The sequence below is a fragment of the Schistocerca serialis genome, chromosome 10 (genome assembly GCF_023864345.2).
Source record: "Schistocerca serialis cubense isolate TAMUIC-IGC-003099 chromosome 10, iqSchSeri2.2, whole genome shotgun sequence".
Taxonomy (NCBI): Eukaryota; Metazoa; Arthropoda; class Insecta; order Orthoptera; family Acrididae; genus Schistocerca; species Schistocerca serialis.
The window spans coordinates 230,022,286-230,049,076 of NC_064647.1; the positions used below are offsets into that span (position 1 = coordinate 230,022,286).

General features: G+C 48.4%; 1 protein-coding gene across 1 annotated transcript in view; it reads left to right on the forward strand.

Moving 5' to 3' along the window:
- LOC126424715 (uncharacterized) overlaps nt 1-26,791 on the forward strand; it is a 55,162-nt gene that overhangs the window by 10,176 nt on the left and 18,195 nt on the right. The window contains exon 2 of the mRNA XM_050087437.1: nt 22,159-22,460. Coding sequence (XP_049943394.1) covers nt 22,159-22,460 — 302 coding nt within the window. The remainder of the gene's footprint in view (nt 1-22,158; nt 22,461-26,791) is intronic.

A 26,791-nucleotide genomic window follows, 5' to 3' on the forward strand; every position in this document is an offset into this window, starting at 1 on the left:
CGACTTTATTTACGTTCCCCTCTGAACAGGAAACAAAGGATGAAATAAGTATTTGGCTATTTATTTCCGAATATGTGGCGATTTCCTAGTCAGTGGCTAGGCAGGAATCGAGAAGGAGAGCTTAAATTGCTGCGAGTGAAATGAGCAGCAACAAAACTCATATTTATCCTTGCCATGGCGCCCCCAGTGCTGTCGAAAATACGAGTACAGCAAGGACGATCAGCGGAAATGCACTCCACTTTTTGAGAGGAATGCATCAGGCCCGATGCGACACCTCAATCGGCAAATCCATGCGACATTTGTTTTAGAGCGACCCTTCTGGAGCACCGCAAATTTTTAGGACTATCACGCTATACAGGGTGTTATAAAAAGGTACGGCCAAACTTTCAGGAAACATGCCTCATACACAAAGAAAGAAGATATGTTATGTGGTCATGTGTCCGGAAACGCTTACTTTCCATGTTAGAGCTCATTTTATTACTTCTCTTCAAATCACATTAATCATGGAATGGAAACACACAGCAACAGAACGTACCAGCGTGACTTCAAACACTTTGTTACAGGAAATGTACAAAATGTCCTCCGTTAGCGAGGATACATGCATCCGCCATCCGTCGCATGGAATCCCTGATGCGCTGATGCAGCCCTGGAGAATGGCGTATTGTATCACAGCCGTCCACAATACGAGCACGAAGAGTCTCTACATTTGGTACCGGGTTGCGTAGACAAGAGCTTTCAAATGCCCCCATTAATGAAAGTCAAGAGGGTTGAAGTCAGGAGAGCGTGGAGGCCATGGAATTGGTCCGCCTCTACCAATCCATCGGTCACCGAATCTGTTGTTGAGAAGCGTACGAACACTTCGACTGAAATGTGCAGGAGCTCCATCGTGCATGAACCACATATTGTGTCGTACTTGTAAAGGCACATGTTCTAGCAGCACAGGTAGAGTATCCCGTATGAAATCGTGATAACGTGCTCCATTGAGCGTAGGTGGAAGAACATGGGGCCCAATCAAGACATCACCAACAATGCCTGCCCAAACGTTCACAGAACATCTGTGTTGATGGCGTGATTGCACAATTGCGTGCGGATTTTCGTCAGCTCACACATGTCGATTGTGAAAATTTACAATCTGATCACGTTGGAATGAAGTCTCATCCGTAAAGAGAACATTTGCACTGAAATGAGGATTGACAGATTGTTGGATGAACCATTCTCAGAAGTGTACCCGTGGAGGCCAATCAGCTGCTGACAGTGGCTGCACACGCTGTACATGGTACGGAAACAATTGGTTCTCCCGTAGCACTCTCCATACAGTGACGTGGTCAATGTTACCTTGTACAGCAGCAACTTCTCTGACGCTGACATTAGGGTTATCGTCAACTGCACGAAGAATTGCCTCGTCCATTGCAGGTGTCTTCGTCGTTCTAGGTCTTCCCCAGTCGCGAGTCATAGGCTGGAATGTACCGTGCTCCCTAAGACGCCGATCAATTCCGTCGAACGTCTTCCTGTCGGGACACCTTCGTTCTGGAAATCTGTCTCGATACAAACGTACCGCGCCACGGCTATTGCCCCGTGCTAATCCATACATCAAATGGGCATCTGCCAACTCCGCATTTGTAAACATTTCACTGACTGCAAAAGCACGTTCGTGATGAACACTAACCTGTTGATGCTACGTACTGATGTGCTTGATGCTAGTACTGTAGAGCAATGAGTGGCATGTCAACACAAGCACTGAAGTCAACAATACCTTCCTTCGATTGGGCCAACTGGCGGTGAATCGAGGAAGTACAGTACATACTGACGAAACTAAAATGAGCTCTAACATGGAAATTAAGCGTTTCCGAACACATGTCCACATAACATCTTTATTTGTGTGTGAGGAATGTTTCCTGAAAGTTTGGCCGTACCTTTTTGTAACACCCTGTATAGTTACATATTCAAGCATGCCAATTTGACTTACCACGAAGTTTGTTGTCAGACGTCTGCACACTCAGACTCTGGAAACGCGCAGGTGGGTGAAATTTAGCCTATGTTTGGCAACGACCTATCTTTTTAATTTTTTTTATTGGACAGAAATTCTTTTCCTATCTAGTATCTTTCCTTACTCAACTTCCTTGGACGTACGAAAATGCTGGATATGTACTTGGCAGTATTTACAGTCAGCCTGTTAATGGGAGCCTTTAGCTGGCTGGATCATTCTCTTCAGCTGGTCAGGTTGAAAGCCTATCCACATGGAAACAGCTAAACAGTGCCACTCCCCTGGAGGATGTTATTTCGCTTAAGAGTCACGGAGCCATGCAACTGTGGGAGGAGTGGTTAGCACTGAGGGACAATAAGTTGCAGTCGGTGAAAGCAACTATCCAGCTGCGGTGTTCCTCGTACCAGTCACTCAGGCAGGATGAAGTGAACCTCGCACACCACCGTACTGGTCTCTGCCCCTCACACATGACCACATGCTCTGGCAATAGCCACCCCCCACCCCAAGCTACAATGTTTGTGGTGTGCTAAGCAGTGATGCAACATTTCAACTGAGAACACTTTCTATTGTGACTAGTCATTTCACCACATCTTCACCCACATACGCTTGTAGACATATATTGAACACACCTCCTCCTCCACCTCTCTGTATCCACATCTTCCTCCCTCTGTCTGACCATCCCCTCCTCGCCACTCTCTCTGTCTCTTCATCTCCTTCTCCCACTCTCTTTGTCCATTTCCTCCACACCTTCTCTCTGATCTTATCTTCCTCTCCACTTCCTCTGACTACATCCAGCTCCCCCTCTCTTTGTCCATTTCCTCCACACCTTCTCTCTGACCTTGTCTTCCTCTCCACTTCCTCTGACTATATCCAGCTCCCCCTCTCTTTGTCCATTTCCTCCACACCTTCTCTCTGACCTTATCTTCCTCTCCACTTCCTCTGACTACATCCAGCTCCCCCTCTCTTTGTCCATTTCCTCCACACCTTCTTCTGACCTTATCTTCCTCTCCACTTCCTCTGACTATATCCAGCTCCCCCTCTCTTTGTCCATTTCCTCCACACCTTCTCTCTGACCTTATCTTCCTCTCCACTTCCTCTGACTATATCCAGCTCCCCCTCTCTTTGTCCATTTCCTCCACACCTTCTCTCTGACCTTATCTTCCTCTCCACTTCCTCTGACTATATCCAGCTCCCCCTCTCTTTGTCCATTTCCTCCACACCTTCTCTCTGACCTTATCTTCCTCTCCACTTCCTCTAACTATATCCTGCTCCCCCTCTATCTGTCTATTTCCTCCACACCCTCTCCCTGACCTTATCTTCCTCTCCACTTCCTCTAACTATATCCTCCTCCCCCTCACTCTGTCCATCCCCTCCTCTATTCATCTCAACCTGTCCCTAGCTATGCTCATCACCATGTGTAGCCACTGCAATAAAATTGAATAAAACAGTCCAATACTACTCCCACAATACACCTTCCCTGCAGGGCAGCTACATATCAGGGGCTTGAAAATCATTTATTTGCTCCTAACACGAGGGTGAGTCAAATGAAAACCTTAAATATTTTTTTAAATATTATTTATTGTGCAGAAGTGGTACAAAGCTGTACCACTTTTCAACATAATCTCCCCTACGCTCAATGCAAGTCCTCCAGTGCTTACAAAGTGCATAAATTCCTTTAGAAAAAAATTCTTTTGGTAGTCCGCGCAACCACTCGTGCACCGCGTGGCGTAACTCTTCATCAGAACGGAACTTCTTTCCTCCCACTGCGTCTTTGAGTGGTCCAAACATGTGGGAATCACTCTGGACAAGGTCTGGTGAGTATGGTGGATGAGGAAGACACTCAAAATGCAGGTTTGTGATTGTTGCAACTGTTGTACTGGCAGTGTGGGGCCTTGCATTCTCATATTGCAAAAGGACACCTGCTGAGAGCAATCCACGTCGCTTTGATTTGGTTGCAGGCCGCAGATGATTTTTTAGGAGATCTGTGTATGAGCTCTAACATGGAAATTAAGCGTTTCCGAACACATGTCCACATAACATCTTTATTTGTGTGTGAGGAATGTTTCCTGAAAGTTTGGCCGTACCTTTTTGTAACACCCTGTATAGTTACATATTCAAGCATGCCAATTTGACTTACCACGAAGTTTGTTGTCAGACGTCTGCACACTCAGACTCTGGAAACGCGCAGGTGGGTGAAATTTAGCCTATGTTTGGCAACGACCTATCTTTTTAATTTTTTTTATTGGACAGAAATTCTTTTCCTATCTAGTATCTTTCCTTACTCAACTTCCTTGGACGTACGAAAATGCTGGATATGTACTTGGCAGTATTTACAGTCAGCCTGTTAATGGGAGCCTTTAGCTGGCTGGATCATTCTCTTCAGCTGGTCAGGTTGAAAGCCTATCCACATGGAAACAGCTAAACAGTGCCACTCCCCTGGAGGATGTTATTTCGCTTAAGAGTCACGGAGCCATGCAACTGTGGGAGGAGTGGTTAGCACTGAGGGACAATAAGTTGCAGTCGGTGAAAGCAACTATCCAGCTGCGGTGTTCCTCGTACCAGTCACTCAGGCAGGATGAAGTGAACCTCGCACACCACCGTACTGGTCTCTGCCCCTCACACATGACCACATGCTCTGGCAATAGCCACCCCCCACCCCAAGCTACAATGTTTGTGGTGTGCTAAGCAGTGATGCAACATTTCAACTGAGAACACTTTCTATTGTGACTAGTCATTTCACCACATCTTCACCCACATACGCTTGTAGACATATATTGAACACACCTCCTCCTCCACCTCTCTGTATCCACATCTTCCTCCCTCTGTCTGACCATCCCCTCCTCGCCACTCTCTCTGTCTCTTCATCTCCTTCTCCCACTCTCTTTGTCCATTTCCTCCACACCTTCTCTCTGATCTTATCTTCCTCTCCACTTCCTCTGACTACATCCAGCTCCCCCTCTCTTTGTCCATTTCCTCCACACCTTCTCTCTGACCTTGTCTTCCTCTCCACTTCCTCTGACTATATCCAGCTCCCCCTCTCTTTGTCCATTTCCTCCACACCTTCTCTCTGACCTTATCTTCCTCTCCACTTCCTCTGACTACATCCAGCTCCCCCTCTCTTTGTCCATTTCCTCCACACCTTCTTCTGACCTTATCTTCCTCTCCACTTCCTCTGACTATATCCAGCTCCCCCTCTCTTTGTCCATTTCCTCCACACCTTCTCTCTGACCTTATCTTCCTCTCCACTTCCTCTGACTATATCCAGCTCCCCCTCTCTTTGTCCATTTCCTCCACACCTTCTCTCTGACCTTATCTTCCTCTCCACTTCCTCTGACTATATCCAGCTCCCCCTCTCTTTGTCCATTTCCTCCACACCTTCTCTCTGACCTTATCTTCCTCTCCACTTCCTCTAACTATATCCTGCTCCCCCTCTATCTGTCTATTTCCTCCACACCCTCTCCCTGACCTTATCTTCCTCTCCACTTCCTCTAACTATATCCTCCTCCCCCTCACTCTGTCCATCCCCTCCTCTATTCATCTCAACCTGTCCCTAGCTATGCTCATCACCATGTGTAGCCACTGCAATAAAATTGAATAAAACAGTCCAATACTACTCCCACAATACACCTTCCCTGCAGGGCAGCTACATATCAGGGGCTTGAAAATCATTTATTTGCTCCTAACACGAGGGTGAGTCAAATGAAAACCTTAAATATTTTTTTAAATATTATTTATTGTGCAGAAGTGGTACAAAGCTGTACCACTTTTCAACATAATCTCCCCTACGCTCAATGCAAGTCCTCCAGTGCTTACAAAGTGCATAAATTCCTTTAGAAAAAAATTCTTTTGGTAGTCCGCGCAACCACTCGTGCACCGCGTGGCGTAACTCTTCATCAGAACGGAACTTCTTTCCTCCCACTGCGTCTTTGAGTGGTCCAAACATGTGGGAATCACTCTGGACAAGGTCTGGTGAGTATGGTGGATGAGGAAGACACTCAAAATGCAGGTTTGTGATTGTTGCAACTGTTGTACTGGCAGTGTGGGGCCTTGCATTCTCATATTGCAAAAGGACACCTGCTGAGAGCAATCCACGTCGCTTTGATTTGGTTGCAGGCCGCAGATGATTTTTTAGGAGATCTGTGTATGATGCACTGGTGACAGTGGTCCCTCCAGGCATGTAATGCTCCAAAATGACGTCTTTTTCGTAACCTTCCCTGCTGATGGTTCTGTTCGAAACTTCTTTGGTTTTGGTGATGAGGAATGGCGCCATTCCTTGCTCGCTCTCTTTGTCTGCAGTTGGTGGAAGTGAACCCAGGTTTCGTCCCCAGTAACGATTCTCGCAAGGAAGCCATCACCTTCCCGTTCAAAGCGCCGAAGAAGTTCTTCACAAGGCATCAACACGTCGTTCTCTCATTTCAGGAATCAGCTGCCGTGACACCCATCTTGCAGACACTTTGTGAAACGGGAGCACATCATGCACATCATGCACCCATGACTGATCTGTAAACATGCTAAAGTGTCATTCAGTGTCACTCGACGGTTTTCCTTCACTATGGGTTCAACTGCTGCAATGTTCTGTGAAGTCACAACTCGTTGTGCCTGACCTGAAGTCACACCATTTACGAACTTCCTACTCCATTCGTAGACTTGCTGCTGTGACAAACATGCATCACTGTACTGAACCTTCATTCGTCGATGAATTTCAACAGGTTTCACACCTTCACTACGCAGAAACCGAATAACAGAACGCTGTTCTTAGCTGGTGCAAGTCGCAAGTGGGGCAGCCATCTTTATACTGATACTGTGACGGTATGTGTGCATCTGCACTATGCTGCCACCTACAGGCCATTCTGCACGCTGTTTGTAGCACGCTTACCAACTTACAGGGTAACGGCGCGAAATTTCGATTTGTTGTTACAAATTTACGGTTTTCATTTGACTCACCCTCGTATAAGTCACCATACAAAGCGGACCAATGAAGCAGGCCGATACTAGTCTAACACAACACACGTGGCATGTAGGGCAGTGACGTCAGGGCCCAGAAAAGCGTTTCTTGTCCCTGACATCTAAGCTGCCCTGCAAAGCAGGTTGATTTGGCGAGCCAATACTGTTCCCACGTACTATGCCTGTTGTACAGGGTAGCCAATACGCCAGAGGTTGGAAGAAACACAGTTTGGCTGTACCTCCGCTCCTATTGGAGTTAGGTTGTTATAAACCTCGAAGTGCTGGTACTCATGAGGCCTGCTGTTTCTGTGCCGAATTTCCTTGAAATCGATACAGGAGTTTGGGAGAAGATCCTGTACATACACACATACAGACTGCTTTATACATCTAAGACATGAGAGTGCAGATGATATTCAGGAAGGGAGGTGCCTTCTATTTTAGCTGGTGACTATATGAGTGTGGTACAGCTTTTAAAATTTTGTGCTGTGTCTCGTTTCCATCCTACATTTCTGGGCCGGAGGTTTTAGTGTGTTGTAGAGTGAGTCCCTCATTGTGATTATTTGAACAATCGGCCAGCTTCAGCTATCTCCTACACTATTCCAATCCTTTCCAATGTTTTTTGCTTATTTACTGCAAAGTTTTATATTTGGTTAAGCATGTAATATCCTTAGTTGTGTGTGTGCGTGTCAGGCGGAGAGAGAGAGAGAGAAAGAGAGAGAGACAGAGAGCAGAAAATTTTCTTTAGCCCACATTAGGTATTGTAGAAATGGTATATTATAAAAATGGTTCAAATGGCTCTGAGCACTATGGGACAACATCTGTGGTCATCAGTCCCCTAGAACTTTGTGGTCATCAGTCCCCTAGAACTTAGCACTACTGAAACCTAACTAACCTAAGGACATCACACACATCCATGCCTGAGGCTGGATTCGAACCTGCGACCGTAGCGGTCACGCAGTTCCAGACTGAAGCGCCCAGAACCGCTCGGTCACAACGGCCGGCAGGCATATTATAACATGAGAAGCTGCTGTGTGACTTATTTTTAATTGTACGACTGATTCCGGCCAGACAACATTTTCTAGTACAAGTTTTCGTTAACGGCGTGTGTTACATTTACATCACCAACCGAACGTCAAAATATGGAGTGATCACGAATTCCCTTTACCCCCTACACCATTTCCACGTATTTATAGATGGTCATATTGTATCAATGTGAGATCAAGGCAGAGGCAAGCTTTGAGATAGTGTGAATATTTTTTTATTATTTGTTCCAGAGTGCCAGTGTGTGCACTGTCTTTTTCATAACGGAGTATGATTCCCCTCCTTGTACCATGTGAAGCCCTCCTCAACATTGCAGGTATGATGGCAGTAACATGTGGCAGCAAACTTCTGTTTCATGGACCTCCATAATGCATTTGTCACAAGATGACAGATCAGAACTTTGGGGGACAACCTCTAACAGCAATAGCATAATGGGCTGGTGCTCCATCCTGCTGGAACCATAAACGACTGAGCAGTCCCCAGTCTTACAGATATAGAATAAACCAATCACGTAACATGGAGGAGAATATGCGTAGGTGCTACAATGACCGTAGCATCTACATCTGTTCAGACAGCCAGGCAGTCCTGAAATCATTGGCAGCTCCTGCAACAAGATCCAAGATTGTTGCAGATTGCCACAGGGCTCTGGGGGAGCTAGGGGGAAGCAATAGCCTGTACCTAGTGTGGGTCCCTGCCCACTCAGGGATCTGTGGCAATGAACAAGCCGATAGAGTGGCTAGGATGGGGGCTACAACTCCATTTATTGGACCGGAACCTGTCTTGACAATCACCAAGGCTACGATCAAATTAGAACTACGGAACTGGCTTAGGAAACAGTACGTAGGATATTGGAGCAAGATCTGTAAACGAAAACATGGTAAGGTAATGATGCCCAGACCATGTTTTAGAAGAAGCTCTGTAATCCTGGGATTGAACAGGAAGGAGATCAAACTCATGACTGGACTGATGGCCGGCCATGGGAACTTCAAAAAACACCTACACACAATGGGTATAACGGAAGAGGACCCTAAATGTAGGATCTGTGATGAGAGTGAAGAAACTGCATCACACATAATCTTCGAATTCATGGCATTGGAGAGTAAAAGATACAGAATCTTCGGGACAACTAGACCTGAAGAAATTGTGTCTAATAAAAAACTGATAGGGGGACTTCTTGCACTATTTAAGGGTCAGACCTAAGCTCCTGTTAAAATCAATCAATCAATCACTTAACATGTTGAGATTTGCACTGTGATTCACAGCACCAGCAAAAAATATGGAGCTACCAAGTAGGTTGCAAACATTGTAGCTCAAATGACGACATGTGGGTGGTCTTGTTCAAATTATTCATCGAAATGTGGGTTTTTTTAGTCCAGAAATAAATGTTTCTCGTTTTTCCAGTGCAATATATTGCACTCTGATCCAAGAAAAACACCCCCTGCGGGTTCGGAGTTAGAATAGGCCCGCGGTATTCCTGCCTGTCGTAAGAGGCGACTAAAAGGAGTCTCAAATGTTTCGGCCTTATGTGATGGTCCCCTCTCGGGTTTGACCTCCATCTTTCTAAATTGTTCCAAAGAGCGAGCCAATTGGGGAAGGTCGCCTTACATGGTGCACTGTGTCGTGCATTGAGACCTTTAGCCGGCTTTCTCGTCGTTGCAATTGTGTCCCGCTCGTTTTCCATCTCTTGGGCGATGATACGTCCATGGGTGCGATTACCACGCTGCACTGTGCAGTGTTGCTTTTAGCTGTGACGATGACCTTATACATTTTTGCACCTAAGATCCAGCACGGTAGCCAATCCGTTGTGGTGGGGCCGCCATGTACCCTGTTGGTTGTAGCCCCCTGACAACACAGGGATCGCTCTACTGATGCCTGCGCCGTTTACTCCCCATGTATGCCAAGGAGTAGATGCCCATCTCCCTGGGGCATCAGGACTCCCGGCAATGGCCATCCTGCCATGTGGCCCTTGCTGTGGCTGGGTGGCGCCCATGGGGAGGGCCCTTGGTCGGAGTAGGTGGCATCAGGGCGGATGTCCCGCAATGAAGCGTGGTACATCATCTCTTGCTGGTGGCCAGCCACCAGCCGTCTCTAAGCGTTGGAGGGCTCATTTTAAAGGTACCGTTTATGACCCCAAATCGTTCCCATCCCTGGCCACACCATGGGAGGAACGAAAGGCAATGAATGACAGTGACACGTATTCGCCCCGGTATCTCGTCTGTACCAGAGCTGATGGGGAATCCTTTGTCTCCGTGAAGCCTCAGTTCTTTGTAGAGCATTAGAGGACAAGTTTGGGGAGGTGGAGGGCTTGTCCAAAATGCGCTCTGGGTCAGTTTTGATAAAAACGGCATCCTCCGCCCAGTCACGCAGGTTACTTGCTTGTGACAAGTTGGGGGATGTTAACGTTACCATCACACCGCATAAGAGTTTAAATATGGTCCAGGGTGTTATTTTCCACAGGGACCTACTTTTGCAGTCTGATGACGAGCTGCGCGCCAACTTAGAGCATAGAGGTGTTCATTTTGTATGGCGCGTTCATCGGGGTCCGAGGGAAAATCAGGTTGCTACCGGTGCCTTCATCTTGGCCTTCGAGGGTGATACATTACCGGAGAAGGTCAAGGTGATGGTCTACCGTTGTGACGTCGAGCCCTTTATCCATCCCCCGATGCGGTGCTTTAAGTGCTGGAAGTTCGGCCATATGTCTTCCCGCTGCACTTCCAGCCTCACACGTCGAGATTGCGGACGCCCATCTCATGCCGATACTCCGTGTGCTCCGCCTCCCATCTGTGTCAACTGTGGAGAGCCTCATTCACCTTGCTCGCCAGACTGCAGGATCTTACAGAAAGAACGCAAAATCATGGAATATAAGACCCTGGACCGACTGACTTACACTGAGGCTAAGCGGAAATTTGAACGGCTACATCCCGTGCGCATGATAGCATCTTATGCCTCAACTGTCACTCCTGCTCCAGCTCCTTTAGCTGCACCACAAACAGTCAGCTCTCAGAGTCAGAGGACCTCACATGCCCCCTTGACGATGGGGGCCCCTTCTCTCGCTGTTGCTCCCACACCATCTACCTCGGGAGCAGCACCCACTAAACCACCGGGAACGCCAGTCCCCACTTCTAAGCCGGAGAAGCATAAGTCTTCTTCGGCTTCTCTCGGTCGGAAGGGATCCCTTGGGTCACTCCCTTCCCAGGTTCCTACCAGCGGCACAGCAGACACCAACCAGTGGCTGAAGAAGCCACAGGTCGCTGGTCATCGAGCTTCGCGATCATCTTCGGTCCCGGAGACTGACTCCAATAAGCCCTCTCAACAACGACAACCAAAGGAACAGCGAGAGAAAACGACATTGAAGACCCGTAAGACCAAGGCACCTGTGGTGGCACCTACTGTAGTGTTGACAGATTGCCAACACTACGCACATTATTTAAGGGAGGCGGCCATTAAGCAAGCAGGTGGACTTGATGGTCTGAAACAGGATACTTATGAATGCTATAAAGAAAAGAACGTAGCTGCTGGAATACTTAACTTTAATCCACCATTTGTATACAGCGTTCTTGATGAGACATTTCATACGATAACTATCAAACTATCAATTGATATGGCGCCTTGCTAGGTCGTAGACTTTGACTTAGCTGAAGGCTATTCTAACTATCTGCTCGGCTAATGAGCGATGCTTCGTCCGCGTAGTCGCTAGCAAAGTCGTCCGTACAACTGGGGCGAGTGCTAGTCCGTATCTCAAGACCTGCCTTGTGGTGGCGCTCAGTCTGCGATCACACAGTGGCGACACGCGGGTCCGACATGTACTAATGGACCGCGGCCGATTTAAAGCTACCACCTAGCAAGTGTGGTGTCTGGCGGTGACACCACATTCCTCCCCCACAAATCGGCGAACGGTCGTGTGATATGGCTTCCGCCCGCCGTGGGGAGGACCCCATGTTGACGTATGCGATGAGATGGGGAGCCTAACAACAGGCGAGGCTGTGCCACCCGCACCCGGCCATTCGGTCCGAGGGGATCTAGGAAACGCCTGAAAACCTAGTCCAGGGTGCACGTCAACATGCGGTGTATGCGCCCGTAAAGAGACAGGAGGGGCCGAAGGGTCGATCTCCATTGCGTCGGGGTACCCGACGCGCGAAGACGCCATGTGGTCCGGAGCGGGCAAGAGGTCCATGGCGGAGGACAGCTGGTCACGGGAAGCGATCGGCGGCGCGTGACCCATGGAGGCGCTTGGCGGCTGCAGCGAAGTGTCCACTGCGGGCGGCGCCGGCTGGAGGACAGGCGGCGGCGGCGGAGGCGGTAGCGGCGCGTCGCCATGGGGCAAAATGGAAGGCAGCGTCGGTAACACCTGGGGATGAGGCGAGCCAGTAGATGGGTCCCCAGGGCGCTGACCGGACGGCACCGTCGCTGAAAGCAGACGGGGAGCGGCAGAACCCGTGCAACGACAGAGGCGCAGCTGATTGAGATGCCGACGCACCTCACCAGAGGCCCCCAAAACCAAATACATCGCGCGGCCGAGGCAGCGAAGAATGCGCCCTGCGAGCCAACGCCGTGAACCTCGATAGTTGCGATAGAATACAACGTCGCCTGGAGCAAAAGCAGGAGTCTGCCGCTGCACAGGAACCTGATGCGGCGGATGCAGCAAAGACATCAAGGTTCGATGAGGACGACCGTGGAGCAACTCAGCCAGCGAGCGACCATCTCGGGGCTGAGAGCGATACGATGACAAAAAGAGCAACAACGCGTCCTCCCGAGAATGCGACTCTTTCAACTTCAACATCTGTGACTTGAAAGTCCGGACCAATCGTTCAGCGGCACCGTTTGACTGTGGCGAAAATGGCGCGGATGTCAGATGTTGAATACCATTGGCCTAGCAGAATGACTGAAATTCTGCGGACATGAATTGTGGGCCATTGTCGGAAACAATAGTCTGCGGAAGACCTTCAATGCAAAAGATAGCAGACAACTCTTGGATGGTGGCAGTTGACATCGTGGAAGACATCCAGACAACAAAAGGAAAATTACTGAAGGCATCTACCAGAACCAACCATCGAGCATTCCAGAATGGACCAGCAAAATCGATGTGCAAGCGTTGCCAAGGGGAAGTGGCTTTTGGCCATGCAAAGACTTTCCGCGGCGGTGCGGATTGTTGTTCGGCACACGCCATGCAAGAAGAACACATATTCGTAATCGCAGCATTGATTCCGAACCAAGTACAGTGCTGACGAGCAAGTTGTTTCGTGCGCACTATACCCCAATGTCCTTGGTGAAGAAGCCGTAAAACAGAGGACTGTCACGAACGTGGGACCACGACTCTGGATTGATCATTATCAGAACGCAACAACAAAACACCACGTCGAACAAAAAGTCTCTCCTTGTGAGCAAAAAATCGGCGAACCAACGGATCCTCGATCCGAGACTTTGACAAAGGCCATCGCGTAGCAACAAAACTGAAAACGGTAGCAAGGACAGGGTCAGCAGCTGTGGCTGTAGCTACACGACGAAAATCAATCGGAAACGATTCGACCACGTCATCGGTTTCCGCATCAATGAACATGCAAGCAAGTTCGGAAGAATCGAATGCTCTATCCTCAGCAACAGGCAAACGGGACAACGCATCGGCGTTTCCGTGCTTAGCAGTGGACCGATACAAGATATCGTAACGGTACTGCGAGAGGAAAATAGACCAGCGAATGAATTTCTGCGCTGTACGCGGAGGTACAGGCTTGTTCGGATGAAAAAGCGACGTCAAAGGTTTGTGGTCTGTGATGATGGTAAAGTGACGACCATACAAGAAATCATGGAACTTAGTAACACCAAACACGAGAGCCAAAGCTTCTTTCTCTATCTGCGAGTAATTTCTTTGCGCACACGAGAGCAATTTTGACGCAAAGGCAATAGGGCGATCATGCGAGCCAACTTTGTGCGCAAGCACAGCACCGATCCCGAAATCCGATGCATCTACCATCAACAAAAGGGGTTTCTGGGGATCGAATGGCGTAAGGCAAGTATTAGAAAGCAACGCCGATTTCAACTGTCGAAAGGCGCGTTCGCATTCCGTCGTCCAGACGAACGGAACACCTGTACGGCGTAAGCGATGAAGCGGAGCTGAAATGGAAGAGGCATTGCGCACATTCACTCACACCTTGTGATTCTAAATCGTGTAATGTTCTTGCGACCTCATCACGCAATGCGTGAGGAACATTGCGCGCTCTGAAAAATTTCGGTTGCGCGTTGACTTTCCGTTCCAAATGTGCTTCATAGTTCTTAGCGCAACCAAGCCCCGGTGCAAAAATGTCTGCAAATTCTTCACACAGACGAGAAACACTGTCTGGAGGCACAATCGAATTCACAGATAGGACCTGATTGACTATAGACATGTTAAACAACTGAAATAAATCGAAACCAAACAAGTTCACTGCAGTAGAAGAACGAAGAACGTAAAATGACACAAGTTTTGTTTGTCCCTTGTATGTTGCAAGAAGAGTGCACTGTCCTAACACAGGGATCTGCTGTCCGGAATATGTAGTGAGCTTAACAGTTGCGGCACGCAACGGAGGTTTGCCCAGTTGTTTGTACATGTCGTGATTGATCAATGAAACAGCAGCTCCGGTATCGAGCTGGAATGGTATGACCTTGCCATTAAAGTCCAAATCTACAAAAAGATTATTGTCCTACTGACGACAAGAGCGACTGCTGATTCTGCAAGCCATAAAATTCGGACAGTACATCGGGAGATTGTGGCGAAGCCATGATACAAGTAAATCAATCAAAGAGAAAGAAGGCGGTTTGTAACGTCGGCGCCATAAATTAGAGCAATACGAACGCGAAATCCTCTTTTAATCCTCATCGCCATCTGTAGTGTTGACAGATTGCCAACACTACGCACATTATTTAAGGGAGGCGGCCATTAAGCAAGCAGGCGGACTTGATGGTCTGAAACAGGATACTTCATAAATGCTATAAAGGAAAGTACGTAGCTGCTGGAATACTTAACTTTAATCCACCATTTGTATACAGCGTTCTTGATGAGACATTTCATACGATAACTATCAAACTATCAATTGCTATGGCGCCTTGCTAGGTCGTAGACTTTGACTTAGCTGAAGGCTATTCTAACTATCTGCTCGGCTAATGAGCGATGCTTCGTCCGTGTAGTCGCTAGCAAAGTCGTCCGTACAACTGGGGCGAGTGCTAGTCCGTATCTCAAGACCTGCCTTGTGGTGGCGCTCAGTCTGCGATCACACAGTGGCGACACGCGGGTCCGACATGTACTAATGGACCGCGGCCGATTTAAAGCTACCACCTAGCAAGTGTGGTGTCTGGCGGTGACACCACACCTACTCCACCGCTACCTACAAGCTCTGCGTCTGAGGATGCGATGGAGATTCTTGCGTCCGCTGAGGACCTCGATCTCGCCGGTCCCTCAGACGCAATGGATAGCACTTGCAAGCGTGCTCCATCGGAGGCAGGATGTGACCCAGAAGCATAATCTGCCTTCCCAGTCCCGTCACGCCTTTCTCAGCCATGGACAATTCCATCCTCCAGTGGAACTGCAGCGGTTTCTTCCACCATCTAGCTGAGCTCCGACAACTTATCAGCTTTCACCCTTTCTTCTGCATTGCTCTTCAGGAAACTTGGTTTCCAGCAATGCTATCCCGCGCCCTCCGTGGCTATTGGGGTTATTATAAGAAAGCTTATGAAAGGGTGTCTGGTGGCGTCTGCATATATGTCCTTAACTCTCTTCACAGCGAGTCTATCCCTCTACAAACACATTTAGAGGCTGTCACTGTTCGGGTGTGGACGCCACAGGCTGTTACCGTCTGCAGTCTTTACCTTCCACCGGATGGTGATGTCGCGCAGCATGTCCTGGCTGAGCTGATAGCCCAATTGCCGCCACCTTTCTTATTACTGGGCGACTTCAACGCCCATAACCCTCTGTGGGGTGGGTCAGTGGCGACAGGTCGAGGCGCCACCATTGAGCATCTATTGGCACAGCTCGATCTTTCGCTGTTAAATGATGGTTCCTTCACACACTTCAGTGTGGCGCATGGCACGTACTCCGCCATTGACCTTTCGATCTGCAGCCGTAGCCTCTTACCATCTGTCCAATGGAGAGTGCATGACGACCTGCGTGGTAGTGACCACTTTCCGATCTTTCTGTCACTGCCACAGCGTCAGTCTTCTGGGCGCCCTTGCAGGTGGGCCATGAATAAGGCTGACTGGGGCTTGTTTTCCTCAATTGCCGCTATTGAGCCTCTCTCTAATGATGGCATTGATGCGGTGGTTCAATCGGTCATCACGGGCATCGTTACTGCCGCCGAATCTTCCATTCCCAGTTCTTCTGGGTCCCCTCGGCGGCGGACTGTGCCTTGGTGGTCGCCTGAGATCGCTGAAGCGATTAAAGATCGCCGGCGGGCGCTCCAGCGTCACAAGCGATTTCCCTGCATTGAACACCTCATTACCTTCAAACGTCTGCGTGCGCGGGCACGCCGCCTTATCCACCAACGCAAGCAGGAGTGCTGGGAGCGGTATGTGTCCACCATTGGCCTCCATGTCTCTCCATCGCAGGTCTGGGCCAAGATTCGACGCGTCTACGGCTATCGGTCCCCTGCCAGCGTCCCTGCGCTCTCACTGAATGGAGCAGTTTGTACAGACTCCGACGAAATTGCCAACCGCTTGGCAGAGCATTTTGCTCTGAGTTCCGCTTCTTCCAATTACCCCCTGGCCTTCCACTCCATTAAACAGCGGATGGAACGTCAGAGCCTTTCTTTTCGCACCCACCAGTCCGAATCCTACAATGCTCCATTCAGTGAGTGGGAATTTCACAGTGCCCTTGCCGCTTGCCCTGATACCGCTCCTGGGCCAGATCGCATCCACTGTCAGATGCTGAAACACCTTTCAGTGGACTGCAAGCAACGCCTCCTCGACCTTTACAACCGTCTCTGGGTCGAGGGTGAGTTTCCGTCGCAATGGCGGGAAAGCATTGTCATCCCCGTTTTGAAACCGGGCAAGAGCCCTTTGGAGGTGGACAGCTACCGCCCCATTAGCCTCACCAACGTTCTTTGCAAGCTTCTCGAATGGATGGTGAGCCGGCGCTTGAATTGGGTACTGGAGTCTCGGGGCCTTCTGGATCCGTCTCAGGGTGGGTTCCGTAAAGGCTGCTCCACCACCGACAATCTGGTGAGTCTGGAGTCGGCCATCCGTACTGCCTTTGCCCGCCGTCAGCACCTGGTCGCTGTCTTTTCCGACATGCGGAAGGTGTATGATACGACGTGGCGTCATCACATACTTTCTATGCTTCATGGATGGGGTCTTCGGGGCCCTCTGCCGATCTTTACCCGAAATTTTCTGTCGTATCGTACCTTCCGCGTGCAAGTCGCGGCCTCCCATAGTTCCTCCCGAGTCCAGGAGAATGGGGTACCACAGGGATCTGTCCTCAGTGTCTGCCTGTTTTTAATCGCAATAAACGGGCTCGCTGCGGCGGTGGGAAATTCTGTCTCCGCTTCCCTGTATGCTGACGACTTCTGCCTTTACTACCGCTCCACTGACATTGCAGCTGTTGAACGTCAGCTACAGGGTGCTATCCGCAAGGCGCAGTCTTGGGCTGTAGCGCATGGTTTTCAGTTTTTGGCTGCCAAGACCCGAGTTATGCATTTCTGCCGGCGCCGAACAGTCCATCCTGAGCCGCGGCTTTATCTTTCCAACGAACTCCTGGCTGTGGTGGAGACCCACAGGTTTTTGGGTGTAGTTTTTGATGCCCGGCCGACTTGGCTGCCTCATATTCGGCAGCTTAAATAGGTGTGTTGGCGGCATCTAAATGCTCTGAGATGCTTGAGCCACACCCGATCGGGCGCCAACCGATCTAACCTGTTACGGCTCTACCAGGCGTTAATCCAGTCTCGTCTGGATTATGGGAGCCTGGCTTATGGCTCAGCATCCCCATCTGCGCTGCGGGTACTGGACCCAATCCTACACAGCGAAATACGACTTGCCACTAGTGCTTTCCGGACCAGCCCAGTGGACAGCATACTTGCGGAGGCAGGTGTCCCTCCATTGCGGTTCAGGCGCCAAAATTTACTGGCCGCTTATGCTGCCCATGTTTTTAGCTTGCCCGGGCATACAAACTATCGTCTCCTGTTCCCGCGATCGGTCGTCCATCTGCCAGAACGTCGGCCCCGCTCAGGTTGTACGATCGCAGTCCGCGTCAAGGAGCTTCTCTGCGGGCTTAGTGTTTTCACTGTTCCACCTCCTTTTTGGGCCACTTTTGCGTACACCCCCACGGTGTGTTCCTCGCCCTTGCCTTCGGCTCGACTTGGCACAGGGCCCGAAGGACTCAGTCCCTCCAGAGGCCTTCCGCCGCCGCTTTTATTCCATCCTGGCCACGTATCAGGGCTCTGACGTTGTTTACCCTGACGGTTCGATGGTTGCTGGTCGTGTTGGTTATGCGCTAACTCTAGGGGACCATTCCGAACAACGTTCCTTGCCGGCTGGCTGCAGCGTTTACACTGCTGAGCTGGTCGCCATCTTTCGAGCCCTAGAGTCTATCCGCTCATGCTCAGGTGAGTCCTTCGTGATCTGTAGCGATTCCCCGAGCAGTTTACGAGCTCTCGACCAGTGTTTTCCTCGTTCTCGTCTGGTGATGGCTATCCAGGAATCCCTGCATACTCTTGCCCGTTGCGGCCGCTCTGTGGTCTTTGTGTGTCGGTATCCCGGGCAATGAACATGTTGACCGCCTGGCGAAAGAGGCCACCAGGCAACCATCTCTGGATGTTGGCCTCCCAAAGACTGATTTGCGAGCAGTCCTCCGCCGAAAAGTTTTTGCGCTCTGGGACGCTGAATGGCGCGATCGGATCACGCCAAATAAACTCCGTGCCATTAAGGAGACGACGACTGTATGGCAGTCATCCATGCAAGCCAACCGCAGGGACTCAGTCGTCCTTTGTCAGCTCCGCATTGGCCACTCCTGGCTGACACACAGTTACTTACTGCGTCGGGAGGACCCTCCTCTGTGTCGCTGCGGGGCGGCTTTGACAGTGGCCCACATTCTGTTGGCCTGCCCCCTTTTAGCTGTGGTCAGGCGGACATTTGCGCTGCCTGATACGCTCCCTGCCCTTTTAACTGATGACCCTGTTATGGCTGGCTTAGTTTTACGTTTTATTCGGGCAGAGGGTTTTTATCATTTAATATGAGTGTTTATGTTTTATTTTATTGTTTTGGGTTGATTCTGGCCTTTGGCCTACGGTTTTAAACTGAGTTTTTAATGTGTTCTCGGTGGTTGGCTTTTCCTTTTTTATTCTATGGTCAGCCAACCACTGCCACACTCCGTGTGATTTAATTTGTTATGTCTGTTCTTTGTCTGAGTTTATCTCGTCCTGTGTTGTCTGTTGTCTCTATTATCCGTTTTTTACTCTGTGTGGTAGTTTTTAAGTTTTGGAACAAGGGACCGATGACCATTGCAGTCTGGTCCCTTTAATCCCACAAACCAACCAACCAATCCAAGAAAAACACTTTCCACCTTGAAGGAAGAGTCGTAAAGACATCGAGCATTGGTTCACAAGCATGACGACGGTTTTGCATGCCATTATCACTCAGTTATTTACGAACGAAGATGTAAAAGCCAAGTTCCTGAAACCTTAGAGCGAAATCATGCTCTGAATATCTTTCATTGTTTTTCCTGTATTTGGTCCTTCATGAGCCCAAGTGCTCATAATGATCCGTTCCTCTACGGTGTAAGTGGATTCACCAGCCATGAACTTCATGTATAAGAAACAACAATTCGGTACCATCTATATAATGCACACAGGGTAACTGGACTTTATGATCACTCTGTATATTTATAAATAGAAGGGGCGTTCAGTAAGTAATGCAACACTTTTTTTCTGAAAACACGTTTGTTTAATTGAGGATTCCAATACGCCATATTATTCCCCTTTCTTTTGGCTACAAAACCCTACTTTTCATCATAATCCTCGTTCAACGGGACAACCTTACGCCATCTCACTTGGGCAACCTGTTTGCCCGCATGTTACCACTCTCTACCAGTTGGGCAGCGAGGTGTTTGACTGTGATCTGTCGACTCACCTTGAATGAGAGTGTCCGCACGTTCCAAAATTCAAAAATGTTTGAAATGGCACTGAGCACTATGGGACTTAACATCTGAGGTCATCAGTCCCCTATAACTTAGAACTACTTAAACCCAACTGACCTAAGGACATCACGGAGATCCATGCCCGAAGCAGGATTCGAACCTGCGACCGTAGCAGCAGCGTGGTTCTGGACTCAAGCGCCTAGAACCGCTCCGCCACAGGTTCTAAAACTGCAGGAGTCATAGCTGTGTGCAGCCGGCCAGTATGCCAGAGGCTGGACAGAATTCAGCGACCTCCTCGTTAGGATGAGCCAAACTCCTCGCCGAACTACTCATCGTGCTGTCGCTCACTCTCGGTCTCCGTAGACATTCTGCAAGCACTTGCGATTATCCGCGGTGCTCTGGTTTTCCTGCAAAAGAAACTCAATGCCAGCTCTTTGCCTGGAACGCATCACCATTGCAGACGCCATTTTGAAGGCTACTTTCAGCGCCGCCACCTTTCGCAAGTTCATGAAACTATAGGGGCCGACGCGGCAATAATCGACGACGTCCCACACGACATTCCGCACATTTTTGAACCAAAACTTCCCGAGAAAGAAAAGTATTGCATTAACTACTGAAGAGCCCTCGTAATACGCTACTGGCCATTAAAATCGCTACACCAAGAAGAAATGCTGATGATAAACAGGTATTCATTGGACAAATATATTATACTAGAACTGACATGTGATTATATTTTCACGCAATTTGGGTGCATAGATTGTGAGAAATCAGTACCCAGAACAACCACCTCTGGCCGTAATAACGACCTTGATACGGCTGGGCATTCAGTCAAACAGAGCTTGGATGGCGTGTACAGGTACAGCTGTCCATGCAGCTTCAACACGATACCACAGTTCATCAAGAGTAGTGACTGGCGTATTGTGACGAGCCAGATGCTCGGCCACCATTGACCAGACGTTTTCCATTGGTGAGAGATCTGGAGAATGTGGTGGCCAGGACAGCAGTCGAACATTTTCTGTATCCAGAAAGGCCCGTACAGGACCTTCAACATGCGGTCGTGCATTATCCTGCTGGAATGTAGGGTTTTGCAGGGATCGAATGAAGGGTAGAGCCACGGGTCGTAACACATCTGAAATGTAACGTCCACTGTTCAAAGTGCCGTCAATGTGAACAAGAGGTGACCGAGACGTGTAACCAGTGGCACACCATACCATCAGAACGGGTGATACGCCAGTATGGCGATGACGAATGTGCGTTCACCGCGATGTCGTCAAACACGGATGCGACCATCACGATGGTGTAAACAGAACCTGGATTCATCCGAAAAACTGACGTTTTGCCATTCGTGCACTCAGGTTCATCGTCGAGTACACCATCGCACGCGCTCCTTTCTGTGACGCAGCGTCAAAGGTAACCGCAGCCGTGGTCTCCGAGCTGCTAGTCCATGCTGCTGCAAACGTCGTCGAACTGTTCGTGCAGATGGTTGTCGTCTTGCAAACGTAATCTGTTGAATCAGGGATCGAGACGTGGCTGCACGATGCGTTAGAGCCATGCGGATGAGATGCCTGTCATCTCGACTGCTAATGATACGAGGCCGTCGGGATCCAGCACGGCGTTCCGTATTACCCTCCTGAACCCACCATATTCTGCTAACAGTCACTGGATCTCGACAAACGTGAGCTGCAATGTCGCGATACGATAAACCGCAATAGCGATAGCCTACAATCCGACCTTTATCAAACTCGGAAACGTGATGGTACGCATTTCTCCTCCGTACACGAGGCATTACAACAACGTTTCAGCAGGCAACGCCGGACAACTGCTTTTTGTGTATGAGAAATCGGTTGGAAACTTTCCTCATGTCAGCACGTTGTAGGTGTCGCCACCGGCGCCAACCTTGTGTGAATGCTCTGAAAAGGTAGTCATTTGCATATCACAGCATCTCCTTGCTGTCGGTTAAATTTCGCGTCTGTAGCACGTCATGTTGGTGGTGTGGCAGTTTTAACGGCCAGCAGTGTATTTGTGGAGGGAGTCGGTGCGCTGCGACGCCCGCGCGGCCGCTGTCTGCGAGAGGTGACGCCGCCGGCTCGGTGCGCAGGTGCTGAGTCTCAACCTGACCAACCTGCTCATCCTGCTGGTGCTGAAGGCGCTCCTCTTCGGCGCGGGCATCTTCTCCTTCGGGCTGCTGGGCAAGCACCACTACGGGCGCGCGGCCACCGCCCCCGACGGGGGCGTCACGGAGGCGGAGCTGGCGCTGGCGCTGGCCTTCCTGTCCGGGGAGGCGGCCCCCGGGGGCGGACACGAGTGCCTGCAGCGCGCCGCCTGCCTCGCCCCCAGCACCGCCTCCAGATACGCCGTCGCCGCCTCCGCCGCGCTCGCCGCCGTCAAGGCCTTCCCCGGGTACTCTCTTCTTTTTCTTATTTGTTTTGCTTTAGGCAGTGTAGTGGGTAGATAAAAAAGAAAAGAGGATAAAAGAAAAGGTTGAAAATGTGGGAAGAAATGGTGAATAGAAAGGGGGTTTTAAAATCGTTAATGACCGTGAAAAATGGAAAGGATGAAATGCAAAACGGACTTCGTATTACAGAAAAGCTATCGGACTTACAAGGCAATGGTCAGACTTGTCATGTCGAAACCTATGTTGCTTTTTTTACCACTGTGAGTTAACATTGCAAGAAGTCTGTATGCAGAATTTTAGCTGCTGACATGACCTGGAAGTCTGTAAACAGTTTTATGAAGTAAGACATTATTGTCTCATGGTTTCCGCGCTTATAACTGCCTCTTGTACAACCCTGACCTCTCTCGCTACGCTATACCAACGCCATCTAGGGACAAGGTGGCGTGAGCTACGCGTCGCTCTCTTGCCGCAGCAATGAGAGAGCTGATTCCCCCAGTGACAGCGATCGTATAATAATTAAACATTCGTTGACAAATACGGCTGATATGTTATCTACAACATTCTTTCCAAATAGCTATGAAATAGACACAAATAAATATACGGTTTAGAACACGTCCAAATTTTATTTCTTGTAATTACCGCAAAAATGCGAAATATTGATATAATGTTCAAAACATAGGTTTTTTGTGCACCAAGAACATACAAGCAAAGACGACATATGACAGCCCTGCGAATCACAGACGTTGTTAGATGTCCGTAGACAAAACTGGGCTGGTGTTAGGAATGAATCAGGCCTAGTATCAGTATATTGCGAGCAGTGCCACGCAAATTTAACCAAATTCTGAAACCGTGGGCAGGACAATTGATAGTGTACTACTGATTGCAGCTTGAGAATATTGTCACGGTGATACACAGGAAATTGCACTGATCTGCACACAATAATTTTCTCTGTTAGTTGTCAGTAAAATGCCTACCACTGACGGAAAAATTCTCTGTCTAAAGGTTGAATTACGTTCGTAGTGCCGGGTGGAATCTGAAGTATCTCTACTTCTTTGTCAGTGTGGGCTCGAAATACAGCTTTAAATGAATCAGACCTTTTATGGCCTGACTACGAATCTAGAAGAAGAGATTTGTTCCCGCAGAACAGAAGAAAACCATGACGCATGGAAAGCGTAACGTTTTCATTTCCCATTTTTCCAGACTTCGATGCGTCTACCACAAGATTGTTTGCGTAGAACATTGTTCTTTTGACACGTGGTCCAAAAGTCCAGTTGGTTCTTAAAGACACACATATAGTTCAGGGAGCAATGAACCATCCAGACTAATTATGGGCATTATAGTGTATGAATGGGTGAGTACAGTCGTGGACTGCGCAATCGTCTCAATATGTTTTTCCCCTTTGAATGACAGCGTTATTTTCGCACGCATTTCTTTTTGAAAACCTGTCTGATCTGCATTGTACACGTACGATTCACTAAAACTAGCGATCTTATTTCTTGCATTCGTAAGAAAAGCTTCTATCATTTCGATTTGTGTCACTTCATTTTCCGACCTGTTTCTCGATATAAGTTTTGTTATTTTTCTTGCCACAATTTTATGTGATCTTTTGAAGCGACTAATCCAACTTTGAGAAGCTGTAAATTCTTTAGCGCCTATCGCGCTGGCAATCTCTATCGCCCAATCACGCGAAGTTGTATCGCTGACACTAAATGACTGTTGTCTGGCATCGGTAAATAGCTCAAAAAGTCGAGCATTTACCTCCGTCGCAGTTTCCAGTCGACTCTTACGTCGTCCAGCGACTTCCTTTTTCCATCTATACAATTCACGTTCAGAACGGACAAAGCGATACTTATTTTGAACAGTACTGACACGTAGGCGTTTCTTACCACTTTCGTTCAACCAATACGTCACCGCTTTTTCTTTGTCTGATAAGGTAATTGTGGTTGCTGGTGTTACTTTCGGAGATAATTGATGATGGTACGTGGCACTATCACTCGAAGAGTCTCCGTGAGTGCAACTTTCGTCGGTGTCTTCGCCGTCTGTAGATTCACAGTGTGCAGTATCGAGTGTTTCAGTTGTTTCTAGTCACATGTCTGCGCCATTTACATGCTCGTCTAGAAGTTTAACAACCATGTCGCACAACACATAGTCTTCACGCGTGTTTTTTGTTGATTGCTTCATTTGGCGTCTGTGGTATATCTCCATGGCAAGCGGCAAAACATTTACAGGGTTCGCCATCACCTGGGAGGGGAGATTGAATGTTCACCGTAAAGTGGCTTGCGGAGTATAGATGAACATGTAGAGAACATCTTTCACATCCCTAACCAGAACTTTAAAAAAAGGACGTGCATGCCACAGAAACGAATATTCGTTTCCCCTTCCCACCAAAACCGTGCAGCGATATCCCTCTTTAGTGAACGCCGCGATAAGACGGCCGCACTTCCCGGCCAAGGGCACAACGGCCGCGACTCGCCATTTCCAGGGGTGGCCAGCCGTCACTGCAAGCGCCAAGCACGAAACAGCCATGATCGTGATTTTTTTAGGTGACTTCCAGTTCATGTCAGCAGCTACAATTTTGCATACGGACCTTTTGCACAGTTAAATAACAGCGCTAAAAAAAAAAAAAGCAATACATGTTTCGGCTTGACAAATCTGACCATTCCCTTGTTAGTGATTCGGAAAAGATATTGTTGGGGTGGTCCCTGTGGCGTTTCTGAGCAAAAGTCAAACCAGTTTCCACTATGAAAATTATTCGAAAGAGAACAGAGAATAACAAATGTGATTAACAGGGCGAAATGGCGTAGATAATTCATTCATTACCAATTTAATATGTCTTCTCTCGTGCGGCGTCCAGGTCTTGTTCTCCAACAATCTCCTGCTTCATTTCTGCATGAAAAGTCGTAGCTGCTCCAAAATCTTGCAGTAAATTGCATCGTCCAGGAATTACTAATGTCTACAAATTAAAACCATCCTGATATTGAATGCAATGTATTTTACGTTGCTGCTTCCATCCTCCAAACTTCCACAATACGTCTGCACATCAACAAGTTTTTTCGTCTTAATCAGACCAAGACTAACGAATAAGTTAAGTTATGCTTCCGCTCTCAAGAGACAAGAGCGGGCAGAAAACAAAAAGAATTACAATTTTTGTACCTTCATTTTCTTATATATTTTCTCTGCCGTCGAGCGCTCATACCGCTGCGACGGTATAATTTATATCTGAGGAAACGAGTGTAGCGCGGCGAAATTCAAAGTCCCGCTACAGCAGCACTTACTATACAGCCAGCAACAGTAATAACTGTACAGACTTCCAAACATGAAAACTTTTGAGTTAAAGCAACAGTGCGAGCTTAGTTTTATGTAGTACACCAAGGAGACAAAAGTCACGGGGTGCCTCCTTATATATTGTCAGACCTCCTTTTTCCCGACGTACTGCAGCAGCTCGAGGTGGCGTGGACCTAATAGGTCGTTGGAAGTCCCCTGCAGAAACACTCCATGCTACTATAAGAACCTTCAACATCGCAGCGCATCAGCAATCGTTGGTTAATATAGTAAAAAACCAAAAACCCGCCTCGATTGCGAAAAAGCAGCTTACCCCAGGTTTCGGCGTAGATAACTACGCCGAAACCTGGGTTAACACTTAACACTAGGTGCTTTTTTCGCAATCGAGGCGGGTTTTTAGTTTTTTAATATACTCCATGCTATCTCTATAGACGCCCATTGTTGCGAAAGTGTTGCGAGGTGAAGGATTTTGTGCACGAATTGACCTCTCCATTACATCTCATAAATGAATTATGTATGGCCAGACCATTTTGGTACGTTTTTTCTATTTTGAACTGCAATTTCCTTAACCTTTAATATGAAGGGAGTGGCAGGGCTTGACCCATACAGTGACCATTTCATTTCAACATATTCATTTGCATCATAAATAAATCATTGAGAGAATTACAATCATAAATTAGATAATGATTTCTTTAAGAAACGCCACTCAGGCCAATTTTACGAGGTGTACCGGTATGAAATGAGCGTTAAGATACAAATGTGTCGATAGGGAACATTTGTTGTGAACGAGCCTTAATTTTTTTTTTGTGGTTGGTATGACATCTGTCAAAGATATTTAGTATACATCAAGTCATGGAACTAACAACATCATATGTTTTCATCGTGTTAACAATGTCGAATTTTGTACCAGAAAGTGATGATTTGCGGAAAGCATTAATTTGTTGTTTTCATTTGAAAAAAAGTGTTGCAGAGTCGCATCGAATGCTTGTCGAGGCTTATGGTGATCATGCTCTATCAGAAGCAACATGCTAAAGATGGTTTCAACGGCTCAGAA